We start from the raw sequence: 16,693 nt of genomic DNA on the forward strand, positions 1-16,693 counted from the left end.
AAATATTTCTTCAGTCTATTATGTTGCTATTTACTGGTCCACTTAAAGATTTTGTTTTCTTGATGTTGAACTGTATGTAATTCATACCAACATCTTCTAGGGATTATGAAAAGCTCTTGTGCCCTCTGCTGGTTCCTTGAGGTACAGCTGGTACTTGCTCCTTTGAATTTCCAAATAATTTTCATCAACCATCAGCTGAGTACATCGATATTTATTTCCGTTTAAAAAAAAAAGTGACCCGACAGAGTGAGGGAATTTTCATATCATATCACTCATATCACAGGCAAGCAAAATCCTGCTTAAGATTCAGAAAAGACTGGGGACAGTACATTGATGGGGAACTATAAGAAATACAAGCTGGGTTTAGAAGAGGCCGTGGCACTAGAGACGCTATCGGCTTTGTCAGAAGGTCTTGGCAGGTTCTGAGAAAACACCAAATGGCGGATGACGCCGGTGCAGCGGGAGGGCCTGGAGGCCCTGGGATGGGAGCCCGCGGCGGTTTCCGCGGAGGCTTCGGTAGCGGTCTGCGGGGTCGGGGCCGGGGCCGTGGGAGGGGCCGCGGAGCTCGAGGAGGCAAAGCCGAGGACAAGGAGTGGCTCCCCGTCACCAAACTGGGCCGTCTGGTGAAAGATATGAAGATTAAATCATTGGAGGAGATTTATCTCTTCTCCCTGTCCATCAAGGAATCTGAGATCATCGACTTCTTCCTGGGCATGTCCCTCAAGGATGAGGTGTTGAAAATCATGCCAGTGCAGAAGCAGACACGTGCTGGCCAGCGGACCAGATTCAAGGCCTTTGTTGCCATCGGAGACTATAACGGCCATGTTGGCTTGGGCGTCAAGTGCTCCAAGGAGGTGGCTACTGCTATCCGTGGGGCCATCATTCTAGCCAAGCTCTCCATTGTCCCTGTGCGGCGTGGCTACTGGGGGAACAAGATTGGCAAGCCTCACACCGTTCCCTGCAAGGTGACTGGGCGCTGTGGCTCTGTGTTGGTGCGTCTGATCCCTGCACCCTGAGGCACTGGAATCGTCTCGGCCCCTGTGCCTAAGAAGCTGTTGATGATGGCTGGAATTGATGACTGTTACACCTCAGCCAGGGGCTGCACAGCTACCCTGGGCAACTTTGCTAAGGCCACCTTTGATGCCATCTCAAAGACCTACAGCTATCTGACCCCAGATCTCTGGAAAGAGACGGTGTTCACGAAGTCTCCCTACCAGGAATTCACAGATCATCTTGTAAAGACTCACACCAGAGTCTCCATGCAGAGGATTCAGGCTCCAGCTGTGGCCACCACCTAGTGGATTTTCTATAACAAATAAAGTGAATTATGTTCTAAAAAAAAAAAAAAGAAGGTCTTGGCATAAAGTAAAAAACATCAGAACAATATCTATCTGTGTTTCGTTGACAACACAAAGGCATTTGACTGTGTGGATCACAACAAACTGTGATTAACCTTGAGGAGAATGGGAATCACAGAACATTTGACTGTGCTTATGTGAAACCTATGCTTGGACCAGGAAGCAGTCCTCAGAACAGAGCAGGGAAACACTGCATGGTTCAAAATCAGGAAGGAAGTGCATCAGGGATGGGTCCTTTCTCCATACCTTTTCAATCTATATGCAGAACAGCTCAAGAAGGTCAAAGACTATAGTCTTCAATATGGATTGAAGCTCAAAATCAAGAAAACAAAGATCCTCACCAGTGACCTGATTGGCAGTATCATGATAGATGATGAAGAGACTGAGATTGTTAAAAGCTTCAGTTTGCTTGGATCCACAATCAATAGTTTTTATACCAGCAGCCAGGAAATAAAAAGATGAACAAATTATACTGCGCAAATCTGTTGTCAGGGACTTCTCCAGAGTACTGAAGAGCAATGATATCAGTCTGGAGACTAAGGTGCGCTTGATCCAGGCCATGGTCTTTGTAATTACTTCCTACGCATCAGAAAGCTGGACAATGACTAGAGATGATAGAAGGAGAATTGATGTCTTTGAGCTGTGGTGCTGGAGAAGAATATGGAATGCAGCATCGGCTGCTAGGAGAACAGGTTTGTCCTAGAGAGGATGAAACTAAGCTGCTCCTTATATGCAAGGATTCTGAAGCTTCATCTGACATACTTTAGGCATGTTTCCAGGAAGGACCAGTCCTAAGAGAGGGTCTTCATGCTTGGAAGGGTGGAGGGACAGCGCAAGGGAGGAAGACTTTCAATAAGATGAATTGACTCAGTGATTGGAGTAATGAGGGTAGATGTGTCAGAGACAATAAGGTTGGCTCAGGTTAGAGTAGGGTTCAGAGCTGTTGTACATAGGGTCCCTATGAGTTGCAAGTGAGTTGATGGCACATATTAACAATTTCAACTGAAACTCTGAAGGAACAAGACCAAAGACTACTACCTTTCCTACAAGTTACATCTCAATATCAAAAGAACAGAAGTGGTCCCCACCCCTGGACAAATAGGCATCATTACGAAGATAGCGGTGAAGCTGGAAGTTGTCAGTGACTTCACTGTACTTGGATCCACAATCAACACCTATGGTAGAGCAGACAAAAACAAAAATACATGCTTCGATGGGAAAACCAGCTGTCAAAGACTTCCCCAATGCACTAACAAGCAAAGATGTAAATTTAAAGACTAAGGTGTGTGTAATCCAAGCTATGGTATTTTCCTTCGCATTGCTTCCTATGCTTCTGAATGTTGAACACAGAAGTGATGCCTTTGAATTGTGCTGTTGGTGAAGATGACTGAATACTCTATATACTGTCAAAAGAACAAACAATTGATTTGAAGGAAATGCAACCAGAAACCTACTTAGAGGGAAGGATGGTGAAACTTTGGGCATATTTTCCAGAGGAAATAGTTTTTGACAGACATTATGCTGGGTAACGTAGAGGTGTGTGCAAAAGAGAGGAAGAGCTTTAACTAGAAGAATTGACAGTGACTACCATAATGGGCTCGAGCATAACAGATGTGTTCACGGGATCACTGAGTCAGAGTAGGCTCAAAGATAAGCAACAACTAGAAAACTCTTATTGGACCGTATCTCTCTCAACCAAAACGTTTTGGGGGTGATGGGGATGTTATGTCTTGATTGGGGCGCTGGTAAAACCTATACAGACAATAATAAGTTGTCACCAAATGCGTACTCTATAGTTTTGAAAAGGAGAAAGTATCTACCCTGTGTGCCTCCAAGAAGATGAAGCCACGCCTCCAGGTGCAGGAGTCCATCTGTCAGCAGTTCCAGGGGGTCAGACTGGGGCCAGCAGCCTACCCCTTTTCAGCCTGTTCTTCCTTTAGAGACGAAGTACACATTCGCATAGACTTTTTTCTTTTCTTTTTCTAGAACGTGATTTTTTTTATTATAAATATATCTCAATTATTTTGGACCTAACATGTCTGCAGGTTTTACCCACTCATCAAATTGTTCGGCTGTGAGATAGCCAAGTTCAATGGCCGTTTCCTTTAAGGTTGATCCATTTTTGTGTGCTGTCTTAGCAATCTTTGCAGCCTTGTCATACCCTACATGAGGATTGAGTGCTGTCACCAGCATCAGAGACTCGCTCATGAGCTTGCTGATTCTTTCTGTGTTGGCCTGGATGCCCACCACACAGTTTTCTGTAAAGGAAACAGAAGCATCCTGCTGCGAGCTCATAGATCCTCGGCATGGCAGTTTTGATTCTCATCATTGCATATTTCACTTGTTGAACATAACCACTAAATTCCTGTCCAAGAGTAAGTGGTACAGCGTCCTGCGTGTGAGTTCGCCCAATTTTGATGACCTGGGCAAACTCCTTGGATTTTGCATTGAGGGCATCATGGAGCTTCTGCAGTCCTGTTATCAGTACTTCATGAACCTCCACTGCAGCGGCAATGTGCATCGCAGTAGGAAAAGTATCGTTTGAGCTCTGGCTTTTATTAATGTGATCATTAGGATGCACAGGTTTCTTGCTGCCAAGTTCACCTCCTAACATTTCAATTGCTCTATTGCTAATTACTTCATTCACATTCATATTCATCTGGGTTCCTGACCCAGTTTGCCATACCACCAGAGGAAAATGATCATTTAATTTACCTTCAGCTACCTCATCTGCGGCCTTCATTATTGCATTAGCAAGCTTTGGATCAAGCCCATAACCTTGGTTCACTTCAGCGGCTGCTCGCTTTAAGATGCCAAAAGCTTTAATAACTGGAATAGGCATCCGTTCTGTTGCACCTCCAATCTTGAAGTTCATGGTAGATCTCACTGTCTGAGCACCGTAATACTCATCATTTGGGACCTTTAGTTCTCCAAAGGTGTCATATTCTATTCGAAAGGAATTTTGTCTCGCCATGCGAACAGCGTCCCAGAGCCGGAAAGGGAGGACGACCGCGCCGCCACGAGCCGGGGCTGAAGCCGAGGCCGGAGACCCCACGAGGCGAGACTGGCGCGCGAGGGAGCACAGTGTCGGATACATGGTGCCGCGAGGCTCACGAAGGCTCGCATAGTCTTTTAAACACTTATTTGGAGACTATAGAGCGAGAATTCGAACTCAGACAACGTAACAAAGAGTCTCTGCAATTATCTGTTAATGATTCTGGCTCCATAGTCTTAAGGGTTATAGAAGGCTCACCAATAGAATGATACTTTGACATCACGTGCTAGTAGATGGCCTATCAGAAGGCAGGAGGCAGTGGAGGGGCGGGACCTCACCCGGAAGCGGTCGCGTTTCCATAAAGCTTGTACCTCTTCTCTTGCCGTAGTATGGCGCACCGGAAGTTCTTTGACGTATAATCTTGACTTCCGGAACAAAGTTGGAGCTTCTGGTACCATGTGGATGCTGCGGTGGAACGTTGTTGGCGTTTAAGTTGTTCAGGAAACCCGACCTCCAGGTACGAAGGGAGTGAAATGGTGGTCCGGGGTGGGATACTTTACCGGTGTCTGAACAAGACTAATTTGAGTTGTGATTGCTATTAAACCTGTATTTGCATCTGAATGTACGTACGTTTCCCGCCTTCAAATTAGTCTTAACAGGCTTTTCGATCTCACAGAGTCGTTGAGTGTGTCCACTTGGACTTTCGGAAACCTACTCCTTGCCCTGCTGGGAAAGATGACGTCTCTAGCCCAACAGCTACAGCGACTCGCCCTCCCTCAGAGCGATCCCAGCCTCCTGTCCAGAGATGAAGTTGCCTCTCTGTTGTTTGACCCCAAGGAAGCGGCTACCATCGACAGGGACACCGCCTTTGCCATTGGTGAGCCATCCTTTGACTTGGATAAGCTCATTACCGTTTTCTGGATATATTGACATACCTATCATTCCAGTTTCTTCGTTAGTCCTCCCTTTTCCCTAGATACTTGATCACTTTCGTTGTTAAGAGACAATTGATGGAACAAGTTATCATATGCAGGTAGTTCTGCTAGGTGCTTAAACTGTATGTTGTTGCTAGGTGTTGAATCCTATTGGCTTAGCGATCCTGGATAACAACACCTGCACCCTGGCCTGTGCTGTGCCATCCTCACCATCTCTGACATACTTGAGCCCGTTGCTGCAGTTACTGTGTCATCTATCTTGTTGGGGGAGATCTTCCTCTCTTTCACTGATGCTCCACCTTTCCAAGCATGATGTCCCTCTTCAAGAAATAGTTTCTCCTAATAACATGCCCAACGTGTAAGATAAGCTTTGCTATCTTTGCCTGTAAAGAGCATTCTGATTGCACTCCCTCCAAGACATAGCTGTTTGATCTTCTAGTCTCTGGATTGTCAACATGTAGGTGTCTAAATTTCACAGGTGAGAAAATCAGATTAGAGAGGTTAGCTGTTCTGTAGAGAGGAAAACAATCTGAAAAGGAGTGGCAGTAGTTAAGCTGCAGAAGTGCCTGCCCATAGGCCTGGCGTATATATGGTTATATTGTTGTTAGGTGCCATTAAGTTGATTTGAACTTATGGAGATACTGTGTAGAATAGAGTAAAAACACTGACTTGCACATCCTCACAGTTACAGCAAGGCCTGAGCCCACTCTTAGAACCACAGTGTCAGCCTGTAAATATTAGCAGTAGTTGCATTGTTGTTGGGTATCATCAGGTCGACCACAACTCTTAGCGATCCTATGAACAAAGGGATCTGAACCCTACTCCGTCCTGTGCCATCCTCATTGTCTCTAATATACTTAAACATGTTGCTACAGTCACCTGTCACTGCCTTGATCCATCTCATGGAGGATCTTCCCGTCTTTCCTGGACTCTCCCATTTTTGAAACATGATGTCCTTTTCCAAGGATTGGCTGTAACAACATGCCCAAATTATGGGAGATGAAGTTTTACTATCCTTGCTTCTAAGTAGTACCCTGGTTTGCACTTACCCCAAGGCATATTTGTTTATTCTTTTGTCAGTCTGTGGGATCTTCAGTACTCTTCTTCAACACCGTAACTCAAAAGCATCAATTCTTATGTTAGTCATTGTCTAACTTTCAGATACATAGCAAGTAATTGAAAAGACTATGGCTTAGACCAAGTGCACGTTACTCTGTAAACTGACGTCTTTGCTCTTTAGCCCTATGGAGATGTCTTTGCCAGCATATTTTCCCAGTGTAATACGTCTTTTGATTTCTTGGTTGCTGATACCAAGGATATGGATTATGCAAATAAGGTGAAATTGTTGACAGTTTTGTTTCTCCATTTATCATGATGTTGCCTGTTCGCTCCATCCGCAGATGCTGAGGATTTTTGTTTTCTTTTCTTGATGTTTATATTATTATAGATAATATCAAGAAAGAAAAGGAATGGCTTTTTCTATCAAGTATTTCTGTCCCTGTAGTTGGTGAAATAAGATTTCCTTTACCTGTTACAAATAAGAAGTCTGTATTTGGAATAGATAATATATTCTGCAAGTACTGAGGGACTTTAATACCAATTCCTGGCCAGTGGACCTCATGTGCAGCCACTGCCCATCTTCCAGTGGGGTCTTGTGTGTTGCATTCTAGGAATAAAGACCTGGTGAGTAGTCTGTGATACTCAGCCAGCGAAAACCCTCTGGTTCACAGCAGTCTGACCCACACTCCAGTGGATGCCACAGCACTGGGCAGCATTTCCTTTTCTTGGGCTTGTGGCTACTGTGAGTTGGGGCAGCAGGGAAAACTGTAATGAAATGGAATGGTTTTACTAACAAGGGGTTATTTTACTCACCTTTTCCTAGGATGCACTGGCCTAGAGGAGCTTCTTGGCATCGATCCTTCCTTTGAGCAGTTTGAAGCCTCACTGTTTAGCCAGCTAGCAAAAACCTTGGAGCGCAGCGTTCAGACCAAAGCAGTGAACAAGCAGCTGGATGAAAACATTTCTTTGTTCCTTATTCATCTGTCCCCATACTTCCTGCTCAAGCCAGCGCAGAAGTGTCTGGAGTGGTTAATTCGCAGGTATGCACAGAATTAGAATAATCCTTGTGGACCAGAAACAGTACTTTAGGAAGAGAATATTCACATCCTCTGAGGTACCGCAGCTTTAGAAAAATAGTAGTTAACATGTGTTGAATGTTTGTACTCAAGTCTTTACAATAATGTGTGCATTATCTCATGTAATCTTCAGAATGCCAATGGAAAGAGATTTGTATTGTTGTTGTTCTTATGTGCTGTCAAGTCACCTGCAACTCATAGTGACCCTATGTACAATAGCCCTAAACCTTGCTCTACCCTGTGCCAATCTCATGGTCTCTGACACACCTACCCCCATTACCCTAGTCTCTGAATCAGTCCATCTCATGGAGGGTCTTCCTCTCTTGCACTGTCCCTCCACCCTCCCAAGCATGATGTCCCTCTCCAAGGTCTAGTTCTTGCAACATGTCCAGAGTATGTCAGAAGAAGCCTCCAAGGAGCAGCCTGGTTTCATATTCTCTAGGATGAACTTGTTTGTTCTCTTAGCAGTCCATGGTATATTCAGTACTCTTTCCAGCATCATAGCTCAAAGGCATCAATTCTCCTTCTTTCATCCCTAGTCATTGTCCAGCTCTTTGATGCATAGTAAGTGATTGCAAAGACCATGGCCTGTATTGGGTGCACCTTAGTCTCCAGACTGACATCATTGCTCTTCTGTAGTTTGGAGAGGTCTCTGACCACAGATTTTCCCAACGCAATATGTCTTTTAATTTCCTGGCTGCTGGTGCCAGGAGTGTTGATTGTGGAGCCATGCAGACTAAAGCTATTTATAATCTCAATCTCGTCACCATCCATCCTGATGTTGCCAATTGGACCAGTGGTGAGAATCTTTCTTTTCTTGATATTGAACTTCAATTCAGATTGAAGGTTGCAGTCTTTGACGTTCTGCAGCAAGCGCTTCAGGTCCTCCTCAGTTTCAGCGACCAAGGTTGTATCATCTGCATAACACAGATTGTTGCTGAGTCTTCCTCCAATCCTGATGCCACATTTCTCCTCATAGAGCCCAGCCTCCCTGATAATCTGTTCTGCTTATAGATTGAAAAAGTATGGAGATAGGACACATCCCGGGCGTACACCCTTTCCAATTTTGAACCATGCAGTGTTCCCTTGCTCTGTTCTGACGACTGCCTCCTGGTCCAAGTATAGGTTTTGCAATAGCACAATCAAGTGTTCCGGGATTCCCATTCTTCTGAGTCAGCCACAGTTTTTTGTGGTCCACACAGTCAAATGGCTTTGTGTAGTCAATGAAACACAGATAGACATTCCTCTGGTACTCCCTGCTTTCAGCCAAGATCCATCTAACTTTAGCTACAATATCCTTAGTACCACGACCTCTTCTAAACCAAATCTGCACTTCTGGCAGTTCTCTGTTCATGTGCTGTTCCAGTTGTTTTTGGATAATCTTCAGTAGAATCTTGCTTGTATGTGATGTCAGTGATATTGTTCAATAATTTCTGCGTTCTGTCAGGTCACCCTGTCAGGTCCATGTGGAATAGGAACAAATATAGATCTCTTCCAGTCAGTTGGCTAGGTGGTTGTCCTCCAGATTTCTTGACACAACTTGGCGAGTACATCTAGGGCAGCATCTGTTTATTGTTGGTGTTTCTTCAATTCCTGGTGCCATGTTTATTGCCAGTTCTTTCAGAGCAGCTTGAACTTCTTCCTTCATCACCATAGGCTCTTGCTTACATGTTGTTTCATGAAAGGTTTGCATTATCTTCATTTAAAATTGAGAAAGCTGGGGCTTGGAGGAGTGCAGTTGCCTGAGTCCCACAGCTAATATGCGACAGAGACTGGACAGATTGGAAGTTTATTAGCAAGGACTGAGCTGTCACACATTTTGGAAATCGTTTTGGTAAATTTATTTGTTATATTTTATTACTTCCTGGCATCTGCTTTCACATTACAGTTTATTTTCCTAGTATATGTGTTATGTGTATGTTTGAACTGTATTTTGTTAAAATATGCATAACACAAAGTCATTTGAACCATTTTCAAGAGTAATTTTAGTTGAGCAGATTGTGCACTGTCACTGCTACCTTTTCCAAAAGTTTTGGGTCATCGTAGATAGAAACTCAATACCACTTAACACTCTAGCTCCCCAGACCTCTCTTCTTCCAGCCCGGGAGAGCCACTAAGCAGCTGTTGTCTCTGCATTTGCCAGCTCTGCATTGATTGTATAAGTGGAATCAGGAAGTATTTGTCCTTTCGTGTCTGACTTATTTCACTTAGCGTAATGTTTTCATGATTCAATTCTGAATCATGACTCTATAGTACTTACATTCCACTCTCTGATTCAGTGTGTCAGATGCTTCTGCAGTACTTCAAAAACACTATTTGAAATGCACCGTGTCAAACATGGGAGAGAAGGTGAGGCACCAGTTGTTTATTAACTGTCGTGGAAGAGATAGGACATAAACTAACAAAAACCTAACATGAATCCTCCAACTACATTTTACCTTTAATTCTTTGGCATTCGTTTTTATGTTAGTATGTTTGTTGTTTTGAGGCACTGGGAGCACAGTTAGAGGTTATGAAGCAGGGGGTTCAATGGTAGGGGTTTGCGTCCCAGCTAGTGCCCCCGTACGTGGCCACATCCTCCAGTGAGTGGAGCCTCCCTGATGAGATGCTGAGCAGGTTTTGATGGAGCTACCGCACTAGGAAGAAAAGTCAGGCGTCTGATTTCAGAATTCACCCATTGTGGAGCCTGTGGGTCACAGTGGTCCCATCATGCTTTTGTGCATGGGGTCAGAACCTGTGGGTCACAGTCGTGACATCATGCTCTTGTGGATGGGGCTGCTGTCAGTCAGGGGCCAAATAGATTTCAACTTAGGACAGCAGCAAAGGACTGAGTGTGGTACTTCACCAGAGGGACAGTAAATGGATAGGAGAGTACGGATACAGGGAGGGGTCACTGACTGGGAAGATTAAGAAAAACATCTTGAAAAAGGAAACTCAAACTAGGTCTTGAAGATTGGAAAGATACGGATAGACTATGTGTGTTGAAATGACCAAATTTAACTTTGATGTTAGGGTATTTGTTATGTGAGAGCGCCTACTCATGGCTGACCCTCCAGCGAATTTTCAGAGGCTTTAAATTGCATAGGAGATTTTCCTTCTTTCTCCCACAGAGAACTGGTGGATTCAAATCACATGCCTTAAGATTGGTAATGTGATTACTTAACCACCAGAACTTGCTGTGTTAGGATAGAGAGGAAGGTTTGTGAAGTTCTTGAATGGACTATATATGGTAATCATTATGTGGTACATAACTATGATAGAAAAAAAGTAGTGTGATTTCTTTTAATTAATCTTTTGGTGTGGGAGATACAGTAGTAGTTAGGCAAGCTGAAGAGGTTGGACTGTGGAGCAAGCTGGTAACTGCTGCCTGGGCAAGCAGACGGCTGTTGGTTTGACTGCACTCACCCTACAGCTCCATTGACATGATGTGGAAAGGGTGCCAGACAGACAGTAACTGGAGAGTAAGTTTTGACACTGAATATGAAAACATATCTGCGTAATAATTGCCAGAGCTGGTGAGATATGTTTGGTGCAAAACATAAGATTTATAGCTTACATTCTTTGTGTCATATTGTTGTTACTGTTATGTCATTACTGTTATGAGTTGCCTGCTACTCATAGCAACCCTCTGTACAACAGCCCTAAACCCTGCTCTCTCCTGCCAGTCTTACTGTCTCTGACACACCTACCCCTGTTACCTCAGTCACTGAATCAGTCCACCTCATAGAGGGCCTTCTCTCCTGAGCTGTCCCTCCACCCTCCCGAGCATGACAGCCCTCTCCAAGGACTGGTCCCTCCTTGCAACATTGTAGTTACATAATTTTTTTTTTTGCTTAGATTCATTCCAAGTTGTTTTAAATAGATGATTGGGATTTGTAAGGAAATATATACTGACAGGTATTGACACATTGACACTCTAAAATGTTTGCTTTCACCCAGGTTCCATATCCATCTTTATAACCAAGATAGCCTCATTGCTTGTGTTCTGCCATACCACGAGACAAGAATATTTGTGCGTGTTATACAGCTCCTGAAAATCAATAATTCTAAGCACAAATGGTTCTGGTTATTGCCAGTTAAGGTAAGATTTTAGAATGATGCTTTTTCTGTAGACTGTATACCTCAATTCAAAAGAAATTAAGTTATTAGTATTCCTACAAGTGTTACTGACGTTGTATTTATTTCATAACTTCAGTTTTAAACTATTATTAAAAATAGCTTTTATTTAGTATCTGTCTCTGTCTCATGCTGTTGTTGTTGTTGTTATGTGCCGTCGAGTCGCTTGTGACTCATAGCGACCCTATGTACAACAGCCTTAAACTCCGCTCTGTCCTGTGCCAATCGCACTGTCTCTAACACTCCCATCCCAATTATCCCAGTCACTGAATCAATCCACCTCATAGAGGGCCTTCCTCTCTTGCGCTGTCCCTCCACCCTCCCAAGCATGATGTCCCTCTCCAAGGACCGGTCTCTCCTCACAACATGTCCAAAGTATGTTAGATGGAGCCTCAGAGTCCTTGCTTCCAAGGAGCCACCCGGTTTAACCCTCTCCAGGACAAATCTGTTTTCCTAGCAGTCCATGGTATTCTCAATACTCTTCTCCAGCACCACAGCTCAAAGGCATCAATTCTCCTTCTATCCTCCTTGGTCATTGTCCAACTCTCTGATGCATAACAAGTGATTGCGAAGACCATAGCCTGTATCAGACGCACCTTAGTCTCCAGAGAGACACCATTGCTCTTCAGTAATTTGGAGAGGTCCCTAACAGCAGACTTTCCCATGGCAATGCGCCTTTTAATTTCCTGTCTGCTGGTGCCAAGACTGTTGACTATGGATCCAAGCAAACTAAAGCTGTGTACAATCTCAATCTCTTCACCATCCATGCTGATGCTGCCAATTGGTCCAGTGGTGAGAATCTTTGTCTTCTTGACATTGAGCCTCAATCCATATTGTAGGCTGCAGTCCTTGACGCTCTGCAGTAGGCGCTTCAGGTCCTCTTCAGTTTCAGCAAGCAGGGTTGTGTCATCCGCATAACGCAGTTGTTGATAAATTGTCCACCATACTAGGCAGTTTATATTTTGGCATCTCATTAACCTCCATTTTTAGAGATGAAGACAGACTCAAACAATTATGTTACTTGCCAGAGTTCATATTAAATGGCAGAATTGGTATTTGAATCTGGATCATATTTAGAAGCCTTTTGGTATTTTTAATTTTGGAGCTGAAGAGTTGTTTTGGTTATAAAATAAAAGTAGAACAGAAGAAGAGCAGAGACCACTTGTAAAAAGGGAAAACAATGTTTTCAAGTGCCCAAGTCTTTGAAGTAAACATTGGAGAATTTGAGGAAATTAGTAAAGTTGGAAAGATGTTGGGAATTTATTCAAAGATGAGTAAAGTGATGGTTGCATACTGAGGTAAGCTCAGATAGCAAGATTTTGGGGTAAAGCCAATTGATTTGCCAGGATCACTTTGTCCTGTAACATATCGTAGGGGGCAATAGCAGAAATGTTAGCATGAATTTTCTGAATAGGAGAGCAAATAGGAATAAAAGTGGACAAATGGACTGTAGAGAGAGTTAAGCTTGCTGGTGATTATAATGAGGTCAGTGGTAAGGAGTAAAGAACACAATTCTTCAACCTCGAAACTTAAAATACCAACAGAAAGCAAGGGGGGAATTTTACTTAGAAGAAAATGAAAGAATTTTTATCTAGAGCACTTACTCTTTCTGCCATCCACAGCAATCTGGGATGCCCTTGGCTAAAGGAACGCTGATTACCCACTGCTACAAAGACCTTGGATTCATGGATTTCATTTGTAGCCTGGTGACAAAGTCTGTGAAGGTGAGTGGGATGTGTATACCTAACCCCTGGCTTAGGACACGGTTCCATTCTGTCAATTTTCTTGTAAGTAGGGTCTGATGTGAGTTTGGATACTTCTTTTTTTAAGTGTTCATTATTACTGGATTTTTTTAGTAAAGTATTTTATAAGTCTGATCTTTACTTGCTGGCATCAGAGTTGTAATACAAAGTGGAGGTTGTAATACAAAGTGGGTGTTGAACACAGGCCAGTTTTCTGTCCATTGTCACCAGTTCTGTAGACCAGGCCTTCCGTGCCAGCTATATGACAGTGTTCCACACCTTAAGCCATAACCTTCACCATCTGTCGATAAACGTGTCACAATGATAAGATCAAGTCACACCAGCCACGGTGGATTGGAGTAGTGTGCATGCCCAACTATAAGATGTTTAAAAAAAAAGCCAAACCAGGAAGGTTCAAAGTGTGAGTCATTTTAAGTTGAAGATTTTCCTGTAATTTCTTTAAAAGATTCCTTGCTGTGAATGGAGAAAACAGACTGAAGCTTTCTTAAGTAATGATGGGGCTTTGAAAACAACTTGTACTCTTGCTGAACATGCGCAATTTAAGACTCTGTCTTTCATGATCTAAAGATGTTTTTATGTACAAAAAAATTCTTTTCTTTGCCAAGTTCTGTTTACAGTGGGTGAGGTAATCGGAAAACTCCAGAAGATTGTTAAAGCAGATTGTCCCGTCATACTTATTTGGGCTTGTGTATTTATTTGGTCACTGCAGTGTACAGCAGAAGTGAAAATGCCAAAACTCTCGAAGAGCCTGAGTTTGAATTGGGTCTAGTTGGTCTCTTAACGGCTCTGTGTCTGGGTTCTGTGTTGTAGGTTTTTGCTGAGCACCCCGGAAGCTCCGCCCAGCTGAGAGTACTGCTGACTTTCTATGCTTCAACCATCGTGTCTGCTTTGGTGGCAGCCGAGAACGTGTCGGACAACGTGGTCGCCAAGCTGTTCCCCTATGTCCAGAAGGTTTGCCGCCTTTGTGTGCAAAGTTTCATACTTAGAGGAAGTTTTCAATTAAGACATAAATGTTTTAAGACAGTGTATGTCATGTGGTTGGTAAAGGTTAATTTTTAAGTAAAAACATAGTCTTTATTTGTTTTAGAAAGTGCACAGAGTAGAATCTTGAATAGAAGTGAAGTTGGCTACGTTGGTCCTGCCCCTGTGCTCCCATGGTGGCCATCTCAGCAGCCACGCTAACCCACTGGGAGGAAGTGCACTAGAAAAGTTATTCCAAGGCATTGTTCTTTTGGCCTCACCTGCTGTTGCATCAATGCTGTTTCTTCCCAACTCCCTTGTTCCCTATCTTTCCGGATTTCCTGCTGAGGACCTGGGTTTTGTTTCCCTCCAGTGCCACTCAGTGTTGTCTTTAACCAGACGGTCCTTCAGCTTTGTTAATGATCTGATGGAAGTCTCCCTTGGAAGAGGAAGTGTAGTCTCTTGGGATCCCTGAGACCCCATTTCTAAGCTAGGTGCCCATCTCATTTCAGTGTCCACTCAGGGACGGGGCAGCACCTTTTAGCTCATTTGGCTGCCAGGCATGCTGTGCTGTATTAAATAGCAACTCAGTGAGAATTTCAGGTTGTCAGTTTAAAACTGAGATTGAATAAAATGTCACTGTTGTGCCAACTCATAGCTGACCCTTCCGCAGGCTTTTCAGGGGCTATGAATTGCACAGGAAGAGATGTTCATCTTTCTCCTGCAAAGCAGCTAGCTGGTGGATTCACACTGAGTGCCTTTCGGATTGCAATATAGTTTCTTACCACTTTTTATCTTCTTTTTATGTTTTAAAAATCCTAGGGGTTGAAGTCATCTTTACCAGATTACAGAGCTGCCACGTACATGATAACATGTCAGATTTCTGTGAAGGTGACAATGGAAGATTCCTTTGTTAACTCCTTGGCATCTCAAATGATCAAGACGTTGACCAGAATCCCTTCTCTGATCAAGGAGGGGCTCAGCTGCTTGATCGTGCTCCTACAAAGACAGAAGCCGGACAGCCTGGGGAAAAAGTAGGTGTTACAAATGGAGAAGGGGGGAGGTTATAGTTAGTGGTGAAATGATTGGGGGGGAAATTTGGAAGTTAAGTGTTAAAGTTAAGTTAAAATTACTGTTCATAAAAGTCAGCCTCATATGTGATTGTTTCTTTGAAGGCCCTTTTTTCACTTGTGTAATGTTCCTGATCTTATTACGATACTTCATGGGATTTCTGAAATGTATGACATCAGTCCTCTTCTGCGGTACATGCTTCCTCACCTGGTAGTCTCCGTCATTCATCAGGTTACAGGTATTTGGTTTGCATCTTGTATCTAAAAGCTTAACTTGTTGGAAATGGAAATCACCCCCTTTTTAGTCCCTAAAAAGAGTTTGGAATATCTGCTATTCACTTTGCTTTGTGTTATGTCCCTGTTCTTGTAAGTGGGAAAATTTGCAGTAGGAATCCGATTTTATCAGGGGATATCCTTGGTAACTGACTCATCTGCCCAGAATTCCATTTTTGGTTGGTTGGATGGTTTTTATTTTGTTTTGTTTTTTTTAAATCATGGATTCATGAACAATTTCTACTTGAAAAATACTATCAATTTTCTTTTTCCCTCTGGACTCTCGATGAGATGGATCGATTCTGTGATTGGGGTGTTGTAATGAGTGTGTTTGAGATGGCGAGGTTGGCACAGGATAGAGCAGCGTTTAGGGTTCTTGTACATAGGGTTGCTATGAGTCGCAAGCGACTCGATGGCACATGACAACAACCACGACAAAAATATATTCCTAAGTAAACATTTTTCTTTGCTGATTTTTCTCCATACAAAAATATCAGACCAAGAAAATCTTAGAGGAGAAGCCTTGTCCCCTCCTCCACAAAAATACCAAAACACTAATTAGCAGTGATAATGCATGCAGTATTTGGTTCTGTTCCTCAGTAAATGTGGAAGAGCTGAAGGAAACACCTCTCCCACGTACTTGGGGAATGCCACAGGAGCCCCTCTAACATGTTGAGTCTTTTGGAGATGAAGCTTTTCTTAACCCAGTGATTCATATTAGAAACGTGACTAGCAAAATGACAGCACCTTCCTTTTGTTGTGTAGATGAGTGTTGTGGTCCCTTCTCTTTGAAGACAGTGTTCATGTTTAAAAATAAATCTGGAATAGAAAATGAGAACTCTCAGCTTCAGGAAAGATGTTCTGAAGTAGAAGTTTGCCTTGTTTTCAGATGGTTTATTGTGATCTGAGTCCTTGTACAGACCTCATCGTGAAATTGTAACCACCCAGGGAAAGAATGGCAATTTTCTAGATTTTTTTTTTTTTTTTTAGTACAGTTGGACAATGACTAGGGAGGATAGAAGGAGAATTGACACTTTTGAGCTGTGGTACTGGAGAAGAGTATTGAATGTACCATGGACTGCCAAGAA

At 43.2% G+C, this 16,693-nt stretch overlaps 1 protein-coding gene and 2 pseudogenes across 1 annotated transcript in view; 2 read left to right on the plus strand and 1 right to left on the minus strand.

Moving 5' to 3' along the window:
* Positions 1–437: 437 nt before the first annotated feature.
* LOC102859083 lies at positions 438–3,321 on the plus strand (annotated as a pseudogene).
* Positions 3,322–3,513: 192 nt separating this feature from the next.
* Positions 3,514–4,455, minus strand: LOC102859479 (annotated as a pseudogene).
* A 633-nt stretch (positions 4,456–5,088) lies between these two features.
* The window catches only part of HEATR1 (HEAT repeat containing 1), a 51,640-nt gene continuing 40,035 nt past the window's right edge, over positions 5,089–16,693 (plus strand). Inside the window, 7 exon segments of the mRNA XM_006895373.1 lie at positions 5,089–5,230; positions 7,171–7,387; positions 11,363–11,504; positions 13,162–13,263; positions 14,113–14,253; positions 15,085–15,296; positions 15,438–15,571. Coding sequence (XP_006895435.1) covers positions 5,089–5,230; positions 7,171–7,387; positions 11,363–11,504; positions 13,162–13,263; positions 14,113–14,253; positions 15,085–15,296; positions 15,438–15,571 — 1,090 coding nt within the window.

The sequence above is a fragment of the Elephantulus edwardii genome, unplaced genomic scaffold (assembly GCF_000299155.1).
Source record: "Elephantulus edwardii isolate Elephantulus edwardi_28Jun2011 unplaced genomic scaffold, EleEdw1.0 scaffold00166, whole genome shotgun sequence".
In the NCBI taxonomy this organism is placed as follows: domain Eukaryota; kingdom Metazoa; phylum Chordata; class Mammalia; order Macroscelidea; family Macroscelididae; genus Elephantulus; species Elephantulus edwardii.